The following is a 27793-nucleotide window of genomic DNA, read 5'->3' as shown; positions in this document are numbered from 1 at the left end:
TGCTTTCCTGCCTTCCATCAGCCTTCCTGCTGTCCCTGTGGCTAACTTGCAAACACAGGCAAGTGGAAAGTCACACGGAAGGCAGTCAAGGAGCCTATTCCTATCCCCGCAGCCCTGCCATACTTGATGGCCTTCCATGCAGCCTTCCTGGTCATCCCTCATGCCCGCTTGCCTTCCGAGGTCAGTTTCCAGCCAAGGCCAGACAGTGTGTAGGCAGGTGACCATTGGTGGAAACGCAGAGGCTGAGAGGGCCAGCAGCAGCGCTCTGGAAGGGCAAGCGGATGTCCCGTGGCTGTTGCACATGTGCCAGCCCTGTTTCTGAAAAGGGTGAGTCCCGCCCTTACAGGGCAATCCAAAGAGGGGAGGGTGACGCTGCAGAAAAGGCCGCCTTCCACCCGCGTGCCTCCCAGGCTGGCTCCATAGGGCTTAGGGCTCCGAAGCATACACACACACACACACACACACACACACATACATGCATACATAGACACACACTGTGTGTATATGTGTGTGCGCACACACACACACATACCTCTACAGCAAGATACTAGTATGTGTTAAATAGATTTAGAAGCAATTAATCACATAGACTTTATTTACATTGTGGCAAAATTGAATTTGACTACTGTACAGGAATTTATAGAAGAAGATTCACTTAGAAACAGTCGGGTCTTACTGAAAATGTACATAGTAGGTGGAGAATTTAGGCAGATCAGATAACCCTATACAGATTAAAATGTAGAAAAGAATTCTTTATTGGCCAAGCGTGATGGGACACACATGGAATTTGTCTCCAGTGCATAAATTCCCAGTGTACAAAGTGATAGCTCATATATCATAGGCCATAGTTACAATAATCAATCATGATATAATAAATGATATATCATAAATACCAATAGGATAAGGTAGTAGGAAAGATGAGAAAGATGAGAAGATGGGAAGGATAATATCAATACATCCTAGTACATAGATAAATATCTTTATAGTAATGTATGTGAAATGGTTTTGATTTTTTGTTGCTATATGGACAGGTATGCTCATTTAATGGGATTTTAGAGTATCTGCCTTGCAGCAATGCAGATGGTAAGATTTTATGCCTGGCTTTCAAAAATATAATCTCACCCTGGGGGAAGTTAGATTGTACATATGGTTCCCAAGTGCTCTTATTTGTTGTATCCAATTTCTACCCTCTAGGGAAACTTATTAACTTTAACCTTGTCAGTTTCACATAATAAAAGTAGATCAGGGGCAGAGCAACAAGTAAAAGCTTTATTGTATCTCACCTGTAGTGAATGCAGAATGCCAGCCAGCTCCAGGCAAGTCGCTTTTAAGGCTTGCTTTGGAGATGGGTTAGGTTAGGTTTATTGGATTTATATGCCGCCCCTCTCCGCAAACTCGGGGCGGCTCACAACAATAATAAAAAACAGTACAGTACACAATACCAAATCCAATGCCCACCCATCCAGTTCCAATTTAAAATTAATAATCTCATAAAAAACAGTATATATAAAAAACAGGCACACAGTCAAACAATCAACAAAACAATATGGGCAAGGGGGAGGTGTTTTAGTTCCCCCATGCCTGACGGCAAAGGTGGGTCTTAAGGAGTTTACGAAAGGCAGGGAGGGTGGGGGCAATCCTAATCTCAGGGGGGAGCTGGTTCCAGAGGGTCGGGCCCCCCACAGAGAAGGCTCTTCCCCTGGGTCCCGCCAGACGACATTGTTTAGTCCACGGGACCCGGAGAAGGCCAACTCTGTGGGACCTAACTGGTCGCTGGGATTCGTGCGGCAGGAGGCGGTCCCAAAGATATTCTGGTCCGGTGCCATGAAGGGCTTTATAGGTCATAACCAACACTTTGAATTGTGACCGGAAACTGATCGGCAGCCAATGCAGACTGAGGAGTGTTGGAGTGATATGTGCATACTTGGAGAAGCCCATAATTGCTCTCGCAGCTGCATTCTGCACGATCTGAAGTTTCCGAACACTTTTCAAAGGTAGCCCCATGTAGAGAGCATTACAGTAGTCGAGCCTCGAGGTGATGAGGGCATGAGTGACTGCGAGCAATGACTCCCGGTCCAAATAGGGCCGCAACTGGCGCACCAGGCGAACCTGGGCAAACGCCCCCCTCACCACAGCTGAAAGGTGTTTTTCTAATGTGAGCTGTGGATTGAGGAGGACGCCCAAGTTGCGGACCCTCTCTGAGGGGGTCAATAATTCCCCCCCCGAGGGTAATGGACGGACAGATAGAATTGTCCTTGGGAGGCAAAACCCACAGCCACTCCGTCTTGTCTGGGTTGAGTTTGAGTTTGTTGACACCCATCCAGGCCCCAACAGCCTCCAGGCACCGGCACATCACTTCCACTGCTTCGTTGACTGGACATGGGGTGGAGATGTACAACTGAGTATCATCGGCATATTGATGATACCTCACCCCATGCCCTTGGATGATCTCACCCAGCGGTTTCATGTAGATATTAAATAGCAGGGGGGAGAGGACCGACCCCTGAGGCACCCCACAAGGGAGAAACCTCGGGGTCGACCTCTGACCCCCCACTAACACCGACTGCGACCGACCGGAGAGGTAGGAGGAGAACCACTGAAGAACAGTGCCTCCCACTCCCAACCCCTCCAGCTGGCGCAGAAGGATACCATGGTCGATGGTATCAAAAGCCGCTGAGAGGTCAAGGAGCACCAGGACAGAGGACAAGCCCCTGTCCTGGGCCCGCCAGAGATCATCCATCAACGCGACCAAAGCAGTTTCCGTGCTGTAGCCGGGCCTGAATCCAGACTGCTGAGGACCTAGATAATCGGCTTCATCCAAGGACCGCTGGAGTTGAAGTGCCACCACCTTCTTGACAACCTTCCCCATGAAGGGAAGGTTGGAGACTGGACGGTAGTTATTAAGCACAGCTGGGTCCAGGGAAGGCTTCTTGAGGAGGGGGCGCACAACCGCCTCCTTATAAAGTGGCGGAAAGGACCCCCTCCCCAAGGAGGCGTTGACAATCTCCTGGACCCAGCTCCGTGTCACCCCTCGACTGGCCGAAACCAGCCAAGAGGGACACGGATCCAGTAAACAGGTGGCGGAACTCACAGCTCCAATAGCCTTGTCCACTTCATCAGGAAGATGGCCAGCTTCTGACACCCATTCAAAACTCCTGCTTGCATCTGGGCCAATCAGCAAGCTACATGTAAATTTAGACCGTACCTCAGTACGTAACTCTCCTCCCCCTAGGTTCCTGGCTTAACCAATCAAGAATTAATCAAGGTGATATAGTCCAGTAAATACATTGGCCGCTTGACAGTTCTACTTGACCTGCGCAGTTCCATTTCTGTGGTATTTCTGAACTGCGTGGATGGCTCTGCTGTAGCTCCTATGGTATCCCGGGGGGAAATCTGGAACCAGGCTCCAGGCCTGGTGTTAAAGAAATTACTGGGTCTAATGAGTAAATAGCAAAACATCATTATTCTGGTAAGATGACCAGTAAGGTAAACAATACATACATGTGACCTGTGCATTCATCTGAATTCAAAGGAGGGTCTGAAATGGACAGTGGTATATAAGTGAGTCAACTAAAGTAGCTTAGTATGTTTTGGGAAATCCCATTATGACATTCAATAACCACTCTTGTAAATTACACATCCACTTTTAATCTTGATATGGGGGTACGGTATGGTATGGCATAGTGTGGTATGATATGATAATAATTTCCTTTTAGATCCTTTCAGGCCTATGTAAGCCAGAAAAATACTATCCCAAGGATCCAACCCAGGATTACATATTTCCTCCTGAACTAATGGTAAGGAGCTCAACCTTCGATCCAGTTTGTAAAGTTTTACAATCTTTTACAAGAATTATGGGTGTGGGCACTCATGCATGCGCAATATCATGCAAACACGTTCTTTTGGCACCCAAGGGGGAAAAAGGTTCACCATCACTGCTATAGGTGGAACTCCATGGTATGGTACAGCAGCCTTTTTTTCTGATTCTGGCCCATTCTGCTGATTATAATTGCCTCCTCTCAATTCAGTGCTTTCCTTTTCCTTTTTTATGGCATCCTTTTTGGCAACTACCTTCTCTATGTTCCCAAGTTTTGTTGTTTTAATCATTAGTGACTAAATTGCTAATAGCAATTTTAAATCTGTAGAACTTTCAATGCAGAATTTATCCCAATCTTTTTTCCTTTAACTATGAACAGACCAGAAGGAGTTAGCAGGTAAGACATTTAGAGTTGACTTCCTTGTTTTTTAAAAAATATTATTATTATTATTATTATTATTATTATTATTATTATTATTATTATTTATTCGATTTGTATGCCGCCCCTCTCCGTAGACTCGGGGTGGCTTACAGCAATGATAAAAACAATATATAATGACAAATCTAATAGTTAGAATCTAAAATAACAATAATACATTTAAAAAGTCTAAAAAACAAGAAACCCCAAAATATATTTTTTTTTAAAGGGAAATATTTGTCACTGAGCAGCCACATAAGAGCACATTAAAAATGACCAGTTTATATTTTTAAATCTCTTTCCCGTCTGCAGAAGTTTAAATGGCTTTTATTAATCTTTTAAAATAAAACATAGTCTAAAGCTGCAGTTTTAATGGAATGCAAACAGAAACTAAAAAATGAAGGGTCCTTGGTGCTCTCTGAGTTTTCTTGTTTATTTGCAGATGTTTCATTACCTTAACTACTGTAGGTAACATCATGGGTGCTAATCTGACTAACACTAATGATGTTACCTAGTTTGGGTAATGAAACATCTGCAAAAAAAAAACAAGTTAAGTTCAGAGAGCACCAAGGATCCCTTCATTTCAATTTTAATCCTGAGTTACAAATATTCTCCTTTATTAGAAACTAAAAAGTCTTTGGGCTCACATGATGACCAAGCTGTCAGTGAAAGTAACAAATGTCCAAGATTACACAGATATTATTTAAATCCCTTTTGACCTGAAATTCCAACACAGAGTGCCACTTGTCCTGAAACAGTTGCATGGGTAGCTTATAGCACACGAGTTCCCTGTTCATGAAAAAAGAAATATGGCTCTCCTGCAGGAAGAACCATGAACATGGATGAATGCTACTAAGCTGAATTATGCATGCAGTTGGTCCTTCTCGGCCTATAAACCCACACCCATCAATCAGCAACTTGTTTGGATATGTCACAGCCGCAGAAGAGACACAGAAGTAGTAGATGCTCTGGAAGAGATTCTTCTATGTATAAAAGGCCACTAATTGAATAACACTAAGTGTCTGTAGAGTCTCAATCGGTATTGTCTTTCCTTGCAGAGAATGGCTGAAGAGAACATGGGGAAAACTCTGGTTTTCAATGGGAAAAGGACATCATGGATTTCTCCTTCATCTCTAAAAGAACTTCTCCAGCTGAAGGCTACCTATCCACAAGCACCTCTTGTTATAGGAAATACATCTGTAGGTAAGTAGATTGAGCCCCACATGTCGCTTGGCCTTCCACTCCTCCACTTGTAACAGAATACCCTACGCAACTAGACTTACGATCCTAGGTTTAGAAAACTTAGAACTAGGTCACGTTAAATACAATCTAAGCATAGCCCATAAAATCATTTGCTACAACATACTTCCTGTCAATGACTACTTCAGCTTCAACCACAACAATACATGAGCACACAACAGATACAACCTTAAAGTAAACCGCTCCAAACTCGACTGCAGGAAATACGACTTTAGTAACCGAGTAGTTCATGCTTGGAACTCACTACCTGACTCTGTGGTATCATCACCTAACCCCCAAAACTTTACCCTTAGGCTATCCACTGTTGACGTCTCCCGATTCCTAAGAGGTCAATAAGGGGCGTGCATAAGTGCACCAGCATGCCTTCCGTCCCCAGTCCTAATGTCTCTATCTCACTAGTATCATGTATATAAACATTGTTATATCTTTGTATACTACCAATATGTACTTGACATGAATGAATGAATGAATTGTCGGAAGTGAGGAAACCCACCTTTGGCTCTGTGGGGTTAGAAATAGCCATGATGGTGGCAGTTGTGTTTTCAAGCTCAGCAGTACAAAAGAACACCCTGAATGGCTTCAGGTTTTTCATGTATTTACAACATGCTCACTACTTTTCTCTCAAAAGTTTATATGGTACTTTTGGTTGTCTCTAGAACTCTAGAACTCATTCCAGATTCATCTGGCAGCTATTCTGCACAGTAAACATTTGCATGGACTGGTTTTGGTTTTGCCTTCTCTTTCTGGTGTCTGATTCTAATTTTCTCCCCATTAGGACTTGATAGGAAACTTCTGGATGTTTTTTATCCCCTTTTCCTCCATCCTATAAGGGTTCCAGAACTCTATGCCATCAGCATTGAAGAGAACGGTACGTCTCATGTCCATTTTAAATAAGAGGCAAAAGTGATGGAATATAGATGCAACAAAATATAACTTTCACAAGTAGTTCTCATTTAGTGACATCACTAGAACTGGCAACTTGATAATTAAGTAAGGTGGTCACTATGTGAAACCATGACAATGCTTATAGTATTACTTCAGCTTTCTTCAACTTTACAAATCGGCAAATGTTGTAAATGTGAAGATCAATTATGTTACCTTTTCATCACCATTGTAATTAGGAACGATTGTTAAATGCTAAATTGTTAAACAGTGTCTAGCATGCAGAAACTGCAATAATCAGCGAGCTCCATGGCAAAGAACTGCAGAAAGTTTTCAAATAAAGGTTTATAATGTACAGGCGTCTTTGGTTAATTATGTGTCTTTGCTTAATGTCTGTTCATTCAGTGGCCATTCAAAGTTATGGTGCTGTTGAATGAATGGCCTGGTCCTCACAGTTACAGTTATTAAAATTCTCCTGTAGTCACTTGATCAAAATTCCGGTGCTTAGCTGCCCACTTGCACTTAGGACCATAGGGGTGTTTCAATTCCCCCACCTGCCTGTATTCACCCATCACCCATTCCTGCAGAGTGGCACTCCTTAGTAGTGGTGGTAGCAGTGCTGGGTCTGAAGTGAAGACCTGCAGGTCTTCTGCCTTCTGCAGTTTTAGCTGGCTGCTATCATCCCCTGGCCATTACTTCTGCTACAGTGTTCCTGGCACTGCTGAGGAGTGCAACCTCAAGTCTCACCCCATGGTCAGCTACCACAGCTACTCCAGCGCTGCAGCACAAAGCCTCCAATACCCCTGATATTCTATACCTGTGATGGCGAATCTTTTTTCCCTTGGGTCCCAAAAAAGTGTGGGCGTGTTCTATCGCGCATGCACGAGTGCCCACACCCATAATTCAATGCCTGGGGAGGGAAAAAACAGCATCTCTCACACACACCCCAGATGCTGAGGCTAGAAATGGCCTGTTTCCCAGCTTCTAATGGGCCCAGTAGGCTCGTGTTGCACCCTCTCCAGGCTCCAAGGACTTCTCTGGAGCTGGGTGAGGGTACAAACGCTCTCCCCCATCCTCCTGGAGGGTCTCTGGAAGCCAAAAATGCCCTCGGAGAGCTGGCTGGCACACACATGCACGTTGGAGCTGAGCTAGGGAAACAGTTTGTGTGCCAGCAGGTATGGCTCTGCGTGCCACCTCTGACACTCATGCCATAGGTTCGCCATCACTGTTCTATGCGCTCCAGTGGCCTGCCACCCCTAACTGACCCTTGCCTTCTTTTTCCTCTGCTGTGGACAAGGCATGCCCAGCCTGGCCCAATATGAATAGCTGTATGCCAATATAAACATCATGTTTTCTCATATTCGTTCTTTCTCATATTCCAAGTAATGGAATTACTTGTTATTCCATTATAAAGGCTGCACATCACATCACATCCAATGCAATGATGGCAGCACACAAATATCCTCGGAGAGGGGCGGCATACAAATCCAATTAAACAATAAATAAATAAAAATAAAATAACTATGAGCTGAGATTGCAAATCTGCAAATTTGTCTGTCTGTCTGCCTATCTGTCGTCTATTTATTTCAGTTGACACTGTGGATTGTTATTGTCATTGTTTCTAATCTTCCTAGTAATCATGTTCTTTGAATATTCTTTGATTTCAGGCATACTAATAGGAGCAGCCACCCGCTTTGCCCACTTGAGAGACTTCCTATTAAGCATTGTCTCAGAGCTCCCAACAGAGAAGACCAAGATTTACTGTACCCTTTTGAAGCAACTGAGGACTCTGGCTGGGGAACAGATCAGAAGTCTGGCTGTGTGTTTTCTACATAATTTTCATTTTCAATATGCATGTCACTTCAACTCTTTAGCTCCACATGTCTATGCAAGCTATTCCACAATCTTCTTACCAATTGTGAGAAGAGGAATATCTATGCAATATTTTTCTTCCACAGCCTATGGAGAAAAATCCACTAGCAGAAAAGTTCAATGCACATGTTGCTTGATATCTAGCTTGATATCTAGCTTAGAGATTTACAAGTCCACTATTAGTCCCAACCAAGAAACCCCAGTTGAGATTCTAATGGTATTGTTTTTGCAGGTCTTTTCTTTTAGGAGTTAAAGAAGAATTTTTGAGTTATTCATTGATTGGCAAGCTATGCAAGCCAACTTAGTATTCATGGGAGACTGTAATAATTATAAAAATGTGCATTGTGACATCACAATATAATTTCTGCCCTTTTGTTCTTGCTTTGCAACATTATATGGAAATATGTAAAGAGTGAAAAATCCATTATCACATTTTTCATAACATCCCCCCAGCAGCTTTGCCTATTAAATTATCACTATATAAGAGAATGTTACAAAGCATTTGCTTAAATAAAAATAATGGGAAAAGTTACAGTATGAATAAAAATAATAGATAGAGAGTTGTGATGAGGTACTTTTATTGAATATGTTACTGTGATTTTCAGCTATAATTTAGGAGACATTTACATTAACAGATCTCTCTAAATTCAATGGGTTGACTTCTGAATACAGATGTACAAGATTTTACTGCCAACATTTGAAAATTGCTATTATTATTGAACAAGACTACAATTGCTGTTATTATTGGACAAGGTTTTTTCCACTAACTTGATTCTCTATGAATTAAAAAAAGACCTCTACTTTTTGATCATTGTATTTCAAATATGTATAGAGATGTGGACAAGAAGCAAATAAGTCTTATTTCTTAGTCTTTAGGAGGACACATTGTAAGCAGAGGATCCACCTGGGATTTGAACCCTGTCCTGGCAGCTGGGAAAGCTATTCTCTATCTGGCATCAGAAAGTAAATGCAAAACATCCTGATATTTTATATTTATGTGGTGTGCGAACTAGACTTCCTAATCTTGTGTACCCCATCTGTATTGAGCCAACATCCATAGTAGCTGTGAATTCTTCAATTGTAGTCCCAGCACAATTAAAGGGCACTTGATATATATGGGAAGGCTTGTATATTTCCATAGGATTATGGGGAAATATTACAATTATAAATATTATAAGTGTTTCTAGTGACTTCTCACATTTTAAATGCTAGAAATAAATTAAAGCATGTTTAATGTACATGGTGGCGCAGTGATTCGAGTGCAGCACTGCAGACTACTTCAGCTAACTGCTAGCTGCAGTGCAGCAGTTCAAATCTCACCACCGGCTCAAGGTTGACTCAGCCTTCCATCCTTCTGAGGTGGATAAAATGAGGATCCAGATTGTTGGGGGCAATAGGCTGATTCTGTAAACCGCTTAGAGTGAGCTGTAAATGCACTGTGAAGCAGTATATAAGTTTAAATGTTATTGCTAAATGCTGTTGCTATTAATTGATCTGTCCTTTCTGGATGCTGCAAATAAGAGCAATTCCTAAACAGTGAAGTGGAGGGAAGGGAAGGGAAGGGGAGACTTTGCACTTAAGAAATGTATTTTACATTTAAACCTCTTCTCTTCATGTCAATTGATGTGATATTCTTTTCACTAGTTGGATAAAATGTAGGACAACGGCCAAACTGCAGAACACATGGTTAAATAATAAATGAAGAAATTTTGCCCAAACAATCTCCATTCCTGCAGGCATATACAATAGATTGAATCTTACAGAACTCTGGGTACAGTGTCAGTGGGAATCAGAGATTGCGGCCAACAAATTTGGAAACAATAGAATTATTCATTGCAGTCATAGAAATGTGAAGAATTATTCAAAATAATAGAATGCTTCTCTTCTTGGGCATATCAGTATTTTTTCTCTTTCATGTGTCTGACAGAGCACTTTCTCTAAAAATTGTTACTTCTTCTATCAGAGGGTACACGGGAGATTCCCCTAAATGACGAATTCCTTGAACGAATGCCTCAAGCAGACCTTTTGGAAAATGAAGTCATTGTCTCTGTTTTCATTCCATTCTCAAAGGAAGTAAGTCAAATATTTTAGAAAACTGTCCCTCCCATTATTCAAAGTGCAAGGTTAAAACTGCAAGGTTTGGATGGAGAGGAAATTCTGGAGGGGTGGGATGGGGGTTAGGTGAGTTAAACTAACATTATTCATAGGACTATAATATTATTAGTTTGGTTCAATGTCTTGGTGACATTTCCTTCTTTAAAAGCATGGATGATGGGTGGATACAGTTTAAAAATAACATAAACATAGATTTTTTTTCTTTTTGTTCATAGTATGATAAAGTTAGATGTGTTATTTACTATATTCTATTTTTTGAATAAGTATTTTATAGATAAAGAAATTTAATTAACATAAGAATATAGAGTTAAATTTAACAAGTATGTAAGGTATACGTGTGATATTTCTGTATTGATCTGACCACAGTTAGGTTTTCATTTTTTGTATTAGTTAGACTTCTATGACAAGCGGAGCAATGGTAGCTCCTTGGGTGTTTAATGTTATTTGTTTTTGTTTGTCTTTTTAAAAAAACAATAAAAAATATATTCCCAAAAAAATAAAAGCATGGATAATGTGACATATTGCTGTTTCCTTTATAAGCAGATTTTTCAGGATAAGCATTTTTTTTCACATGTGAACTAAGGAATGGAGGGCATTTCAGTATGTAAAAGAAACAGTCAGGTTTCTCTTTCTTTCTTCTGCCAGAATGAATTTATATCAGCCTTCCGACAGGCAGATCGTAAAAGAAATGCACTCTCGGTGACAAATTCTGCAATGAAAGTCCTTTTCCAATCAGGCACAGATGTCATTCAGGACCTAACTATTTTATATGGAGGCATTGACTGTACAACAGTGAGTGCAAGGAATTCCTGCCAGAAGCTCATTGGAAGGTATAAGTCAATGATACTATTTACTATTTACACAGATGACTCAGAAAACATAGGGTTAATGAAATTATGGTTAAGCACCATCTAATATCATGAAAAACTAAATGTTCCTTCTCCAGTGGGATGGGCCCTTGTTTTTTTCCTTCTGAACTCTCTATAGGTTGCCCTCAGGTCCTCCCAAGGGTCCTTCAATTTTTTGGACATATTTAAGAAGATTCAGGAAAGGAGTAAATTTGAACATCCAATAATTTCTGCAATGTTAGATGATTACAGGTAATCCTCAGCTTACAATATTTGTTTAGTGACTGTTCAAAATTACAGCAGCACTGAAAAAAGAGATTTATGACTGGTTTTATTACTTAAAGTTATTGCAGCATCCCCAAGATCGTATCATAAAAATTCAGGCACTTGACACCTGGCATGTATAATTTAATTTAATTTAATTTAATTTAATTTAATTTAATTTAATTTAATTTAATTTAATTTAATTTAATTTAATTTAATTTAATTTAATTTAATTTAATTTAACTTAACTTAACTTAACTTAACTTAACTTAACTTAATTTAATTTAATTTAATTTAATTTTTATTTATTTATTGCTATTTCTAACCTTTTCTATGGGAGAAGCCAGATTCACTTAGCAACTGCCATGATTTGCTTAATAACTGTGGCAAAAAGGTTGTAAAATGTAAAATGTAAAAAAACTCACATAACCATCTTACTTAGCAATTGAAATTTTTGGCTCAATTGTGGTTATAAGTTGAGGACTACCTATATAATATGTTGGTCTACAAGTTGTATTATGAATACTTCATTTTTTTAAAAAAAAGTTCAATTATTTCTTTTTCAAAATACATTCTGAATATTTAGAAAATTACTTCTTTGAAATATTCTTGATGATCTGAATTAAGAGAAATGAGAAATTCCACTTTTCTATGAATCCACACTGCAAGGTGCATCTGCTTGCTGAGAAAGTTTTTTTAAATGAAATATTGATAACTATAAGCAGTGATGTTGCAGTGCATGATTGTACAGGTAGTCATCAACTTATGACCACTGAGCCGAATTGAGCCCAAGATTTTTGTGGTTAAGTGAGATATTTATTAAGTGGACCTTCCCCAAGGGTCTTGACCTTTTTTGCCACATTTGTTAAGCGAATCACTGCAGCCAAGTTAGAAACACAGTTGTTAAGTGAATCTGTCTTCCCCCTTGACTTTGCTTGTCAAAAGGTCACAAAAGGTGATCACATGATGACCCTGGGACATTGCAACCATAGTTCCCTCTAAGCTGAGCAGTGAGCAATCGCTCACTTAAAAATCATCATCAACTCAGAGTTTTTCAAACCTGCCCAGAAGCCGAGAGGGAAAGAGTGAGAGGGAAGGAGAGAGAGAGGAAGAGAGGAAGAAAGAGAAACAGATAGAAAAAAGAGAGGAAGGAAAAGAGAAAGAAAAAGAATGGAGTAAGGAAGAGAGAAAGAAAATCAAAATCTGAAATTTGAAACTAGCTCAACTATTTAAGTGGCATTTTGATATTGATAGAGTTGCCCTATTATGAGTTCACTGTTATAGACACACGGTACAGTATTTTGGGTTTTTTGTTTGTTTGTTTGTTTGTTTGTTTATTTATTTATTTATTTATTTATTTATTTATTTTTCTGTGCCGCCCAGTCCCAAAGGGACTGCCGCTCAGACACTATACTTTTCCGCCCACCCCCCAAAACAATTAGAGGGAACACTGATTGCAACCATCATAAATTGCCAAGGATCTGAATTTTTTTTATCAAATCAGCATGAGGATACTACAATGGTCATCAGTGTGGAAAATGTCCCTTTTTTCAGTGCAGTTGTAACTTTGAACAGTCATTAAACAAACTGTTGTAAGTTGAGGACTAGCTGTATTTGGAGGGGCTTATCACTGCTCGTCCAAATTTTTACTTCTGCACCTTGATCATCCAAGTATGCTTGATTTATGACTTTCCCCTCCCAGAAATTGGAATGAAGAGATGCTGACTGAAGCTTGCCAGTTAATTCTTGAAGAAATCACACTCTCTCCCTCAGCACCTGGTGGAAAAGTAGAATACAGGCGCACTATGCTCATCAGTTTCTTCTTCCGGTTCTATCTGAAAGTACTACATGATTTAAAAAACATGGTAAATAATAGACTTTCTGTATACCCAAATTTTTCCAGAGCTATTTGGATGATAAAATTACTCTGTGTTGATTGCTGGTGGCCTGGGTCTGACTGCTCACATTTTCCCTGACGAGCAAGCTCAGTAAAAGGAGTGTGGTAGACTGCCATCTTTTCCACCAGACTTTCTGGTTGTAAATTTAAAATCAAATGGGCCTGTCTACATTAACTATTAAAATGTTTAGCTTCTTCTTCACAAAATAATCAATGTTTATCGAATATAAACATGCATCAATAATTTGATAAAACAGCATTTTCTGTATGGTAGGAAAGCAGTATCAGCAATTTGATGATATAGACACTCGTAGTGGTTGAGAATAGAAACGTAACCAATAAAGATTTAACTTCAGCAGTAAAATTTACACAGAAAAGTTTTGAACTACAAGGGGAACATAAAAAATTGTAACTCTACTGCCATCTAGCCATTGTCTGAATTTGAACAGCTCAGGTATGGTAGCCCTAGGAAGCTTACACCAAGAACAGCTGTGTAAATTAGACTTATGTCTCAGCAGAGGCTATGCTTTCTGATAGTAATTATTTACCATGCTTGCACATATGTTGACATCACATGTAAACACCATATTGTAGTTATAAGAATAAGCCTAGACTATCACAAATATATATATCTGTCCAGTTTTCTACTCTAAAACATATCCATATATTAAAAAGTAATCTATTAGGAAATATTTTGCTAACGTGGTTAATTGAATAGAATTAAATTAGAATAAACTAAAATTTGATTGTTAGATTTTAGTTGCATTTTTTTTGCCAATGCAGTTTCCAAAGTCTAAAATGCCACTCCTGTAATTGAAAATCATAATATTCTGCAGGAAGCTGTTTTGATTTTGCATTATTGTCTGATTCTAAACAGCTTATGGTTAATTTGAACTTGGGATACAAGCTAATTTCACATCATACTTTATGATATGGGGTTGTATCAACTCCTTCCAGTTTATAATTTAAACTTGATTAACAGTAAATTTTGTTGAATCTAAAATATAAATAGGACACTTCCAATGTTCTTCTCACCTCTCTACTACAAATAAAAGCCAATTTGTGAAGCTAGAAAAGATAAAGTAAGTTGATTCTCATAATGCTAAATGATTGTTAATGTTACAATGAATATAACAGTACTCTTTTGACTTTAGATTTCCTTCTAGCAAAATCAGTTTTGAAATATTGGTATAAGTTCATAATAAATGAATTCCTAATTTCCTACAGTTTCCATACAAGTATCCTAATTTACCAAAGGACTACATGAGTGCTTTAAGTGAATTCTGTGATACACCAGCACCAAAGGGCATGCAAGTATACCAGGTCAGTGGTCAGTTTTGAAAAAAGTTATGTGTAGATTATAAAATACGTTTTTCTAAATACTGTAGTCCCACAAATATCCCAACCAGATAATAAAAATAATTCTACAAAAATGGGAAAGTGATGGCATTTCACTCTTGTTATAGAAATCTGGACTTTCTGCTATTACTGGCAATATTTTCCAAGTTATGTACATAATAGTCAGACAATATATGATGCAGGTGCCCAATGAGTTCCTTGAAAGTGACAATGGTTCTTCCAACGCATACATTGATGCCTATCAAATTATCTGCTTTACTTAAGCTTTATTTTGAAAAAATATTTCTGTTTTCAAAAAAATGAATGGGATGTGAAAATATTGCAAAACAAAGTGCAGTCCAAATTGTAATCTACATTTGCAACAATGCTTCTCAGGCCCACACAGATCCCAGAGATATTCTTAGAAGAGAAAATGGAGTGAACCTACAGCCCAGTCGTTGCAGGTTCTAGTATATGTGGCTATTGCGACTAACCATGTTCAAGCCATTTTATGACAATGCAATTAAGTTCTCATTAGTTTACATGTGGATTATTGGTTCACAAAGAATAAAGAACTCTAAAATAAATAGAAATGTAACCTTTTACTGAGGAAAAATAGAAAGGGGTTTATAAATGCCATTTTTCAATAATTTCAATGACTCCCTATTATGTGACAGGATGTAGATCCTCAACAACCTCCTCAAGACCCTGTGGGACGTCCCATCAAGCATGAGTCTGGTATTAAGCATGCCACTGGTGAAGCTATCTATGTTGATGATATGGAACCGGCAGAAGGCCAACTCTACATGGCAGTGGTAACCAGCACACGGGCCCATGCCAAAATTCTGTAAGTAACATGAAAGAAGAGGCATGAGAATTGTATATATGTGGCCATATTTCCATAGGTTCAGAACACACTTTAAGTCTATTTAAATGTTTTAAGTTTATCTGTGATCAGGGTCAAGAGTGAAGGTTATAATTAAAAAAGTAAGTGAAAAGAGGAATGACCAGAATCCAATTCTTTAAAATAAGAGTAGAATACAATTTGCAGGTGCTGGATTTTCTTGTTCACCATATCCATCTCACAAGAAATCCATTCCATTCTTAATTTTTACAGGTTTCTTTGTCTTTTTCCTACTACTTCCAATATCTGTTTATTTTATTTCATAATTAGTTTTACAAAATGATATACACAAAAAGAAAAAGAAGGAATAAAAAAAATACAAGAAACAATTAAAAAACAAAACAGAAAAAAGAAATATTACAAAATTTCCAAACATTGCATATTTGAAATTTAAGCAATGTTTGGAAATTTTGTAATATTTCTTCAGGGTACAAACATATATGTAGTTTCTAGAACCGCTAAGTTTATAGTCAGGGCTGTTCAGATGAGAAAACGTTTTATAGAACATATTGGGGTGGCATGCAAAGGAGATGAACTCACTTAAGAATATTTTATATCAGTATCTTAGATTTGTTTAATATAATCCTTTGCACAAGTTATATTCTCATGTTTTACTACTCAATTTTAGCATATACTGCATTTTAACTTATTATTTATTCAAGTTCCCTCTATTTTAGCCAATTTTATTGTATTTTAACCAGTCACAGTTTTATGATGACCGATGTGGTCCTTTTCCTCACTTTGATATGGTCGATTGACTAATCAAATAAAGTTGATACTGATTGATTGACTGCATATTTGAAGTTTAAGCAGTGTATGTGTCTCATTTTAAAAGAATAAATACTGTAAACATCTCTGATATAATCTATGCCATACATTGATTCATTTTTTTCAAATTAGTATATCAACACCTGAGAGTGAGTTTGGAGTTTTTGAGTTCTATTACCATCTCAGGCACAAAGCCAGATGGGTGACTTTGGGCTAGTTACTGTCTCTTAGCTCTAGGAAGAAGGCATTTTAATGACTTCTTCCCTTTGAACAACAGGCTCAGTTTGAATTAGACCACAGCTTCTTTATAGTTAACTGGATAAAATCAGAACCTGGAGACCAAAGACAATTTATATGGTTTTAATTTGCCTGGAATTAGTATGTATTTTTGTCATTGATATTTATTTTAGGTCAGAAAACAAGTACTGTGTGTACTGTACATTAGAGAGTTTGTCTAACCAATTCCTTAGACTGAGCTAAATGAGACATTTTTCTTCTCTTTTCCAGAGCCATTGATATATCCGAAGCCTTAAAAGAACCGGGTGTGGTTGATGTAGTAACAGCTCAAGACATTCCAGGGAAAAATGGTGATGGCAAAGAGGATGTATTTGCAGAGGATGAAGTAATTCTTCTTTTGATATTTTATTTCTATGATGTAACAGTCAAGCTTTATGCACAACTTATGCCAATATGAGCTAGTGTAGGAGTTTCTTCTTGTTCTTAGGTTTCTTTGCCCAAGATACATACTGTATTTGCAATAACAGGTTGTCCTCGGATTACAAACTGCAATTAGCTCAAAATTTCTATTATAAAGCACAGCAGTTCTTAAGTTATTGTCCCATTTTATGACACTTTGCCACAGTTCTTGAGCGAATCACTGCAGTTGCTAAGTGAATAATGCAGTAAATCAGGCTTCCTCAATTGACTACTTGTCAGGAGCCAGCTGAGAAGATTAGAGATGGTAATCACATGATCCCAACACAGTGCAACTGTCATGGATACATGCCAGGTGCTAAGGATCTGAATGTTGATCACATGACCTTGGGAATGCTGCAACAGTTGCAAGTGTGAAACTGGTGATATGTCCCTTTTTTTAGTGGTGTTGTTACTTCGAATGGTCACTAAATAAATTATTGTAAGTAGTTAATTATGCCTGGGATAAACATATATCCATTGTAAGATAAAATACAGGAAATAGTATAAGGGCAGACTAGATGGACCATGAGGTCTTTTTCTGCCATCAGTCTTCTATGTTTCTATGTTTCTAGAGGATTGTTAGCACTATGTACAAAACAGTTGGGTTTGCAATATATAAACAAGCTAACAATGGATATTTGGGGAATTCACTAGAGAAAGCAATTATGTTTGGGAAGAGTTAGCTGTAAAAGGAAGCCAGGCTGCCAAAGGACATGATGGCTGGACACCATCAAAGATAACATCAACCAGAGCATACAAAAACTCAAAGAAGCAGTGTTAGATTGGAAGATGTGAACAGATCTGGTGTATAGAGTTACCAAGACCCGGACATGACTGAATGGATAACCTGCCTTCTGTAAATATCTAAAAACTCATCTCTGCTGGCAGGCTTGGGGCCATTAAAACTCTGATATCTTGCCCCACCTGATGGACGAATGTTGGTTGTATGACGTATGAATCTGGTTGTCTAATTTTTAACTGTGGGTTTTTAGAATGTAGTTTTATTAGATTTCTAAACATGTTGTAAGCTGCCTTTAGTCTCAGGAGAAGGGCGGCATAGAAATTGAATAAATACAAACATATCATCATAACCAAACTAACAAATCAAACAAGGAGAAAGAACAATAGATTTGAGCACTCCCCACCATAGGAACTGTCAAAGGTTTCCACACAACTCTTCAGGAGAAATTTAGGGGTGCACAAGATCTATGAGAAGGGGAAAGAAAAATCTATTCTACCCACCCAGGAACTTTGTTTTAAATAAGATAAATAACCTTACAACAGGTTTATAGAGGTAAATCAAATCATGTTTTTACTGTACTGTGTTCAAAAGTCATTTCTATGGTTTGGCTTTCATGCAGGTAATATTCATTGGGCATATTATATGTGGTGTCGTCGCAACAACCTTCAAGTGTGCAAAACAAGCTGCAAAAAAAGTGAAGATCGACTATCAAGATCTGAAAGTGATTCTGACAATTGAGGTAAACATTTGGGAAACATTTTGGACTCCTTGATTCCATTTTGAGTTGGAAATAGAGTTGCTCAGTTTTATGGTTCTGGGGGAATTTCAATCTGCATTCTCTAGGAATGGGGTCTGAGGTGGACTGGGAATTCATGGCCCCTATGATGGCCACAAGCCTTCCAAGATAATCCAGAGTCTGACATGAAGTAGTGTCACACTCCAGATCTGGTGATCGCATTGGAGCAATGGCTACATGATGTAAAATTGGGGAACTATTGCATTCACTCTTGTCATGATCATGAGATGTTTTAGTGCTACTATCCACTGTAGTGAAGTTGGACCCATTTGATTGGTCTGCTCCCTGCTACTAATGGACGTAGACCCTGATGGACCTGGATGGCTTTCCCATTTGGTCACTGCCTGAATTAATAGGACAGCTGAGAGATTGAATTGGATTGAATTGGATTATACCCATGTCACCCCTCTTAGGAATCTCATTACTAGGCAAGGTTCACAGAGATGCTGAGGAGAGTAAGGTTCTTAACACTGTGAGTTTAGCATTTGCCCTTACTAAGTGGGATGGTGTAGGGCTGTGATGGTGAACCTATGGCACGGGTGCCACAGGTGGCATGTGGAGCCATATCTGCTGGCATGCAAGCCGTTGCCCTAACTCAGCTCTAATGTGCATGTGTGTGCTGGCCAGCTGATTTTTGGCTCACACAGAGGCTCTGGGAGGGCATTTTCAGCTTTCAGAGAGCCTCCAGGGGATGAGGGGGGGCGTTTTAACCCTCCCTCAGCTCCAGGAAAGCCTTTGGAGCCTGGAGAGGGTGCAACGCGAGCTTACAGGGCCCACCAGAAGTTGGGAAACAGGCCGTTTCCGGCCTTCAGAGGACCTAGTCTGGGGGCTTTAGGAGAAACTCTTTTCACCCTCCTAAGGCATTGAACTAAGGGTGTGGGCACTCATGCATGCAGATTGCATGCACACACACCCTGAGGGAAAAAAGTTTTGCTATCACTGGTGAAGGGTTTGGAGCTCTCTCCTCACCTATTTAACATAGCTGTTGAGTGAACTCATCTGTCATTATGGGCTGAAGTATCATTAGTATATATGTATCAGCCCTAGTGAACTGAGGAATACTGTATGTCTCTGGGCTCACGATTGCAATTTTGCTGCTTGGCAATCTGCTCACATTTACAACGGTTGTAGTGCCCCACAATCAGGTGATTGTGATTTGCAACCTTTTCTTGCTGGTTTCTAGTTGGTTTCCCATTTATCGTTTTCTGGGGGGTTGGAAGTGTGTGTAGAGGGAGAAAAACATCCATTAGGGAAGCTGGATTCATGTAACGACTACGTGATTCAACTAAAAACCATATGATTCACTTAACAATGTTGTCTCAATTTACAATTGTACTCATAACCGGGATTATCTTTACTATAATGTGTGATTGAAAATTTTTAGCAACCGGTTGTCTGCCCGGTTTCTAGGTGGGCAGGGCCATGGGGGCATGGCCCATTTGGCCTCCTGCATCATGGTGGGGAGGCAGTTTTGCCCTCCCCAGGCTCCAGAGGCTTTACTCTGGGAGGGTGAAAACAGCCTCCCCTAGCAGCTGAAGGCCCTCTAGAGGCAGGAAATGGGCCCATTTCCAGACTTCTCTTACTTCCGGTGGGCCTGTTTTTCACCCTCCCACAGCCTCTGCATGGTCCCTGCACTTATATGGCATCCAAAGCAGGCCACATGGGAGGGCCGGGGTCAGCTAGTCCTTGCAATTACCAGTTCAGCGAACCACGTGTAAATTCACATCCGGCTTGCCTGATCTGGGCCGAACCGGCTGAATCACAGCCCTGTTTGAAAAGTATCTGGAAACTTCAACTGGTACAGAATGAAGCAGCAGGGACAGTAATTTGTCCTTCCAGAAGAGCACAGGCTACACCTCTGATCTGCTAGCTGCATTGATTGCCAGCCTGCTTCTGGGTCCAATTCAGTCTTGTGGTTTTGACCTTTGATGGTGTACATGGCATGGGTTGCATTATCTTAGGGATTCCTTCTCCTTGATTATATCTGCCCACCTCCTCTGATCTGGCAGAGAGGACATGCTTCAGATCTCCTCTGCTAGAGATTTACATTCTGCAGGCCTTAGGAGGTGGACCTTCTCTGCCATTGCTATGTGAATTTCAATAATTCTGGCTTGTATATTAGTCGTTAAACTACTGCTAATCAACTGCACAAGAATAGAGTATTATGACAGCAGAAAACAACATTTATTTAATTCTGACATCCCTTCCTCCATTAATTTGTTTTTTAAAACTCCAAATTGCTTTTCTAACAGGAAGATATTCCTATTCTTTAATTATTTAGAATGCTCTTTTTTTTTGGCAAACCGCTCCACGCATTTTTGAGAAATGTCTGATACAACAAACAGTCAAATCAAAAAGAACAGAGAAGTAAGGAAGAAGAGAAGAGCTTTGTGACACCTTTATTCTTTATCTATAATTTGCCTAGTAAAGCCAAGGTGAACCTAAGATAGATTATGTTTAATTGATGCATCGGGGCTTATTTGTCATGCACTAATAAGAGCAGGTACAGGAATCCTCTGTAGGTTTCCCATCTGCACTTTGGGGTTTAGGGAAACTTCATTCCTTCTCTCACATCCCAATTTATCTTCTCAATTTTAAGGTTTTTACAAACGGAAATTCTCTGATTTGTATTCAGCAGTTGCAGTTGCTCAAAGATATGACTCTTTTCAACCCAAAAGTATTAAACAGTCAAATCATTTATATCCAGCCTGCCTCACTTTGACATATGCAATTCTGTTTGTGAATTGCATATGTCAAAGTGTGTGTGTGTGTTGTGTGTGAGAGAGAGAGAGAAGAAAGAGACAGAGACAGAGAGAAAGAGAGAGACAGAGACAGAAAGAAAGACAGAAAGAGTGAGTAAGACAGGGAGAGGGAGAGAGAGAGAGAGGAGAAAGAGAGGGAAGGAAGAGACAGAGAGAGATAGAGACAGAGAGAAAAAAGTGAAGGTCACACTTCTCTGCCCTAATGACCGTCTGGGTAGGTGTGGCTGGGGGTGTGTCATGTGACTGGATGGGACTGAGTGACATTGAGTTGGCCAGGCCCATCCAGTCACACCAGTTGATAAATTATTGGCTCCTGATATTTTCTTTTCAGTGGGAAATAAGTCCAAATGGCTCTTTGAGTGTTTAAGGTTGCAGACCCCTAGACTAAGCCAACCGAGTCACACTGAAAGACTATCAAAGTTTGTCAGCTGGAACCTTGACATTTAATTTCAAATAGTATTTATTCAGGTAGTGAGGACCAGAAATTCACCAAGCATCGCTAAGAATGAGCAGGCCTCACTTTCTTCTGATGTCAAGAAAGGTAGTGATAACTTGGCTCACATAAAGATAGCACAACTCAACAAAACCAGTATGCTATATCATACACTTTTCTGAAATATGTTATAGACATGACACTGAATGAGCTCTTTTATAGAATAAGAATTAGGAGCTGATTGCTATTTGTTATGTCCCATGGACACCTGGGAAATATGGGCCGTCCCTTTTCCTAGGAGGGAAAATACTGAGCCAGGATTGGCTGGCTCAGCCTGGCAGCAAGGGATATAAATAGCTGCCAGGCACGGCCATATTGTTGTTGTTGCACAGTTATCAGGAGTTGCTGTTCTTTCCAATAAAGCAAGTGTTAATGTTCCCGACCCTGTCCGCCTCTTCATTGGTTGGATTTCACACTGGTGACGAAGGTATTAACTTGCCCATGCTACGTCCTTAAGCACACAGACAATATCCCTACCTTTGGCCATTATGAAATAATACAGTTTGGGAAATTTCTTTATTTTTCATGACAGGTATTTTATTTATTTTGACGATCAGCTATTTCATGAGCCGGTAAGAAGCCAATCGGGTTCATATTTGCAATGAGACAATTTCTTAACTGGAGTAAAGTTAATGCAATTGTACCGAGACAAATTGTGATACATTCATTCTATAGTATTTTGGGGATTCTAGAACTTGATATCAAAATTTCCTTCTCTGTTCCAGGAAGCAATTAAACATGACTCCTTCTTAGCAAAAGATAAAAAAATTGAAAGGGGAGATGTGGAAAAAGCATTTCTGACTGTGGACAAAATTATTGAAGGTAAGTATCAATCCTGAATAACTATGGAGTCCCAGTGATAAGCAGCATATTTCTATAGTGTAGATTCAATTAGTTCATTGACATTTTGCTTAAACTCAATACAAGTGAACTTTTCACCCACGGATCAGAAAGTTTGCCTAAAATGAAATATTTCTCATGGGACAATGGCACGAAATATTATTTGCTTTGATATTTCTTTGCTATTTATCATTCTGCTCTTATTGATTTTGGTCTGTTGTTTGATGAACTTTCAAGAATTCCCAAATGGTATTGCCAAAGGAAATCTAAGAATTGATCCAATACATCCAGACAGATACAGACTGAGGAAGGCAAAGTTAGGATTTGGTTTGAACTAAGTAAAGAAATCAGATGCTAATTATCTTGCTGGTACTATTGTTTTTAATAGGTGAAGTCCACATTGGGGGCCAAGAACATTTTTACCTGGAAACAAATAGTGTGTGTGTCATTCCAAGAAAAGAAGATAATACTATGGATATATATGTGTCTACTCAGGATGCTGCAGTTGTACAGGTGAGATAACCTGATGTTTGCCATTGATTCAGCAGTAACTATGAGGCAAGACAAGTCACACACCCACTCATCCAAATATGCTCTTAAATTGTATTACTTTTTTTGTTCATTAATAATAATATAAGTTGATTTTATGCCTCTGTTTATTTTGTGCTTATAACCAATGTCTATGGAGATTATCAGTCGTCGCTGTGATGATTGTCCCAAAGGTACTTTTCAAAAGGCAACTGAACTTTCTTTTTTTTCCTTTGAAGACATTTTACTTCTCATCCAGGAAGCTTCTTCAGTTCGGAACTGAATAAATTTTTGAATGAGAAGAAAAGTGTCTTCAAACAAAGAACGTCCAGTTGCTGTTTGAAAAGCACATTTAAGGTTATAACCAGATCGTATACAAAAATGATTGAGATAGGATTGGGGAAGTTCCAGTGAGCATAATTCCAAAATCACTTCCACAAGACAGGTTTTAGAATTCTGGACTATTTCAGGAACTTTTAACTGACAGTAACAATGGATCTATATGTACAATCCTGAGGATAGAATTCCCAAACACATAGAGTTGGGATTATATGTGTTCATAGTATACTTGCTGTAAATTATTAAGTGGGAATATGCTGCTTGACAGGTATAGACTAACTTGGGAATGCTTTTCTTTTTTTATAGTCGATGGTGGCATCTGTGTTAGATGTTCAGAGCAATAAGATCATGTGCCATACAAAACGGGTTGGAGGAGCTTTTGGCGGAAAAACAACTAAACCTCCATTTTATGCAGCAGCAGCAGCAGTAGCTGCAAAAAAGTAAGTGCTAAACTAAAGCACAACCATTTTGAATAACTGAAACTCAGCTCATATATTTAAATGGCTTCTTATTTATTTTATCTAGTTTTCTAAAATTATTGACATCAATTTGCTAGGAAGAAAATTATTTATTTAGGGTGTAGACTTTAGAGGCCCAGAAACCATGGGTATCAAACTCAAGGCCCGCAGGTGGGATTCAGCACATGGGCTGGCCTGGAAGCAGCAAAAGAATGGCCCGTGGTGTCTCTTGAAGCCAAAATGGAGTGTAGGGGAGTATGTGCAGCCCTCCCATATCACATTTTCAGCCTTGATGGCCTCCTGCAGCACTCTGCCAGCCAAAATGGGGCATAGGAGTGCCCCACACACCATTTTGGCCAGCAAAGTGCTGCAGGAGGCCATCCAGGTCAAAACAAAGGCACGGGGGGGGCAATGTGTCCTCCCTACCCCATTTTGCCTGGCAGGGTGTTGCAAGAGGCATTTGTCCTGGCTCCCCCCTAACCAGCTCACGGAAGAAAATTACAACGTTGAGCTAGCCCTCAAAGAAATCCAGTCTGACACCCCTGCTCTATTGAATACTCACTGAGCCTCATCCTTCTTATGTTATATAAGAAGACAGGTGGCTGTCTTAAAAGTTAACTGTTTTTAAAGTTGCATCATACTTAATAGCAGTAGAGTATTGCCTATAACAGGGGTGGGCAATTAATTTTGCCATGGGGCCGCATGAGAAATTGGGATGGTTTTAAAGGGCCGGACTAATATAAAGTGGTGGCAGCTATCCCAAAGGCCGCCTGACAGTCATCGGCTGGAACACGGCAGCTTGGCCCTGGGGATGAGTGGGGCACATGGCATCCAGCCGGCAGAGGAGTGTGCAGGGCAGCTTCGATCATCCAGTGGACGGGCTCGGCTCCATCAGTCTCCACCCCAATCTCCCGCCTTCAGGGCTGCCTTTGGGCGCAGTGGTCGGTGAAGGTGCTCCAAGCATAAGGCACCAGCTGCATAATTCCCGAGCTGAGGCAGCTTTGCTTGGAGAGCCTTTGCCAACTGCTGCGCCCTCCCTAAGGCACCCCCGAAGGTGGGAGATTGGGGTGATAGAGCCGAGCCCCATCCCGTCAGATGATTGAAGCCACCCCATGGGCTCCTCCACTGACTGGATGCATTGAGGTGACAGCAAAGACGATCCAAGCAAAGCTGCCTCAGCTCGGGAATTCTGCAGCTGATCCCCTCTGCTCAGAGTACCTTCGCCAACCGCTGCGCCTTCCCAAAGTCACCCCTGAAGGCAGGAAATTAAGGTGGGGGCTGATGGAGCGGAGCCCCATCCACCAGGTAGGAGGTCGGGGTCCACTCCAGTGTGAGGATGAAAGAGCTCACCGCGTCTGCCAGGACTCCTCCAGTTCCTGCTTTCCTTATGATTCATCAGGAAAGCAGGAACCGAAGGAGTTCCGGCAGAAACGGTGAGCTCTTTCATCCTCACACTGGAGCAGACCCGACCTCCGTGGACCGGCCACAGATAGCGGGCAGGCCGGTCACAGACAGCGGCGGGCCGCACTTTGCTCAGTTCTGGCCTATAATGTACCTTCCATATAAATTTAGATTGTTGCACTTCTCTCTCTTTCACCAGCTTTTTTGAATGTTGAATTAAGTTATCAATGAAATGTAGCTAAAGATCCTAATAATCTAATACAGTATTTGTTGATGTGCTCCAGTTCTCACACATCATCTTCTTTGAATTTTGGCAGAAACCTGATAACTATTAAGCTGTTGTATATGGAAATTGTGATAATATTGATACTGCTTTCATATAAAACATATATAAAACTTTTGATACCTAATTGGCTTGATTTCCAGCTGTGTCTCCCATAAACACCAGGATGCCCATACACAATTTTGGGGACCTTTTGTCATCTTCAGTACCTCACCTGTTTTTATGTTTATCATTTTAGCTAAACTCATTTAATGGAAAATCAGAATGCTATAAACTAAAGCACCAGCTTCAAACATAATTTCTTAAATAATATTCCTAGGGCTGGCCTTGCCTATATGCATTTTTAAAAGATAAAAACCATTGAGGTACAGTAACTAAAATGTTAGACTGGCACTGAGGACACCCAGGCTCTAACCTGTCCCTAGTTAGAGAATGTCACTGGTACCGAAATACTGGGACAGTCACCCTCTCTCAGCCACTTCTTTGGAAAATATATGGGGGAAACACAGAAAGAAGGGAGCAAACATATACATTATACCTTCCTTCTCCAGTTTTTCCCCACAATAAAAGCCTGTGAGGTGAGTTGGACTGAGAGAAAATGACTGGCCGAAGGTCATAGCTTTCATGGCTACGGTGGGACTGATGGTGGGACCTCTTGGGCAAAGCTCTTCCACAGTTCGGCCAAGTTGACGCTCCCAACAATGAGTTTGCTGGCGATCTATTCTAAGGAACGCTGGAGAAGCAGAGAGCAAAAGTAGCGATTCTTCCTCCTCTGCCTCTTTCTCTTCCATTGCTGACTCTGGGAGGGACCATTTCTTGCTCCTCTCCTCTGCCTCTTTCCCTTCCATTGCTGCTTCTTTGCCAGCCACTTTCTCTGCGGGCCACCGAAAAGTACCCATGGAAAAAGCTTCTGCTGTTATCACCATATTCTTTGTGCATGCACATCCCTTGTACTTGCAATCATGGTGAGGACGAGCAGGCAGAGCGAGCGGCAACTGGGCACATGTGCAAGTCTCCGAGTCTCCAGAGAAGGGCGGCATACAAATCTAATTAATAATAATAATAATAATAATAATAATAATAATAACAACAACAACAACAACAACATGGGGGGGGGCAAGCAGAACTGGCTGGGGTGTGTGGCCAGGCTGCCTTTACTACTGGTTCAGAGAAATAGTCCCTATTTTTACTACCGTTTCTATAGAACCGGTCCAAACCGACAGGAACTCACCCTTGCACTAGATCGAATTGGCTCTTGCATTTTTGCATGAAAGGCAGGTTATAAAATTAATTGCAACCAACCATGTATTGTGTTTGCTGAAAAGGGGAGGAATGGGGGAGAGAGAGGGAGGGAGGGAGAGGGAGAGAGAAGGGGAGAGAGAGAATATGTATGTTGAGGGAGTAAAAAGCAATGTGAACTGAAATGAGAAGAATCTGTTTGCCTGCTGAAAAGTGCCAATTATATCATTAACATATCTATCATAAGAGATCTGTTATGCCCATAAGAAATTGGTACAAAAGTAGCCCAAAGACTTGAAATCCCTGCACTGTGGCATATGCTCTGGTGTCCTAGCAACTGATCACAATGTTGCATACATTTTTGTAGAACAGGTTGTCCGGTTCGTTTTATCCTGGAGCGAGAAGATGATATGCTAACATTTGGAGGCCGACATCCACTTTATGGAAAATATAAAGTAAGCTATTTTGATTCTAAATGGGAGCACTTTTATATAGCTAAATTATTGCCTTACACAGACTTACTTTGTCTTTGCACATCAGCAAAAACACCATTTGTTTTTCTTATGCTGCTGCTCTACACAATGTCTTGAACTGAGCAGAAAGCCTGCAGAAATCTGGCAATTTCTAGACATAGGGCAGGTTTAACCCAAGGCAAAAAAAGTATCTTTATGAGTTTATATTTATTTATTTATTTATTTTTCCCAAAACACAATAATACACAATGAAGGTTATACACTTGAAGGAAAATATATCAAAGAAAGAAGAGAAGAGAAAATATAGGAATAAAATATATCAATTAGAGAATAGAAGAAAAGATATAGAAAAAGAAGATA

General features: G+C 40.0%; 1 protein-coding gene across 1 annotated transcript in view; it reads left to right on the top strand.

Moving 5' to 3' along the window:
• The window catches only part of AOX1 (aldehyde oxidase 1), a 56515-nt gene that overhangs the window by 6508 nt on the left and 22214 nt on the right, over positions 1-27793 (top strand). The window contains exons 7-22 of the mRNA XM_070737629.1: positions 3717-3797; positions 5294-5438; positions 6271-6363; positions 8045-8196; positions 9119-9212; positions 10213-10322; positions 11010-11194; positions 13179-13341; positions 14601-14696; positions 15389-15558; positions 16891-17005; positions 18441-18560; positions 22598-22694; positions 23101-23225; positions 23886-24019; positions 27328-27415. Coding sequence (XP_070593730.1) covers positions 3717-3797; positions 5294-5438; positions 6271-6363; positions 8045-8196; positions 9119-9212; positions 10213-10322; positions 11010-11194; positions 13179-13341; positions 14601-14696; positions 15389-15558; positions 16891-17005; positions 18441-18560; positions 22598-22694; positions 23101-23225; positions 23886-24019; positions 27328-27415 — 1968 coding nt within the window. The remainder of the gene's footprint in view (positions 1-3716; positions 3798-5293; positions 5439-6270; positions 6364-8044; positions 8197-9118; positions 9213-10212; positions 10323-11009; positions 11195-13178; positions 13342-14600; positions 14697-15388; positions 15559-16890; positions 17006-18440; positions 18561-22597; positions 22695-23100; positions 23226-23885; positions 24020-27327; positions 27416-27793) is intronic.

Source organism: Erythrolamprus reginae, chromosome 1 (assembly GCF_031021105.1).
Source record: "Erythrolamprus reginae isolate rEryReg1 chromosome 1, rEryReg1.hap1, whole genome shotgun sequence".
Taxonomy (NCBI): Eukaryota; Metazoa; Chordata; class Lepidosauria; order Squamata; family Dipsadidae; genus Erythrolamprus; species Erythrolamprus reginae.
Note: the sequence above shows the minus strand (reverse complement) of the source record. Positions and strands in the feature narration are given on the sequence as shown.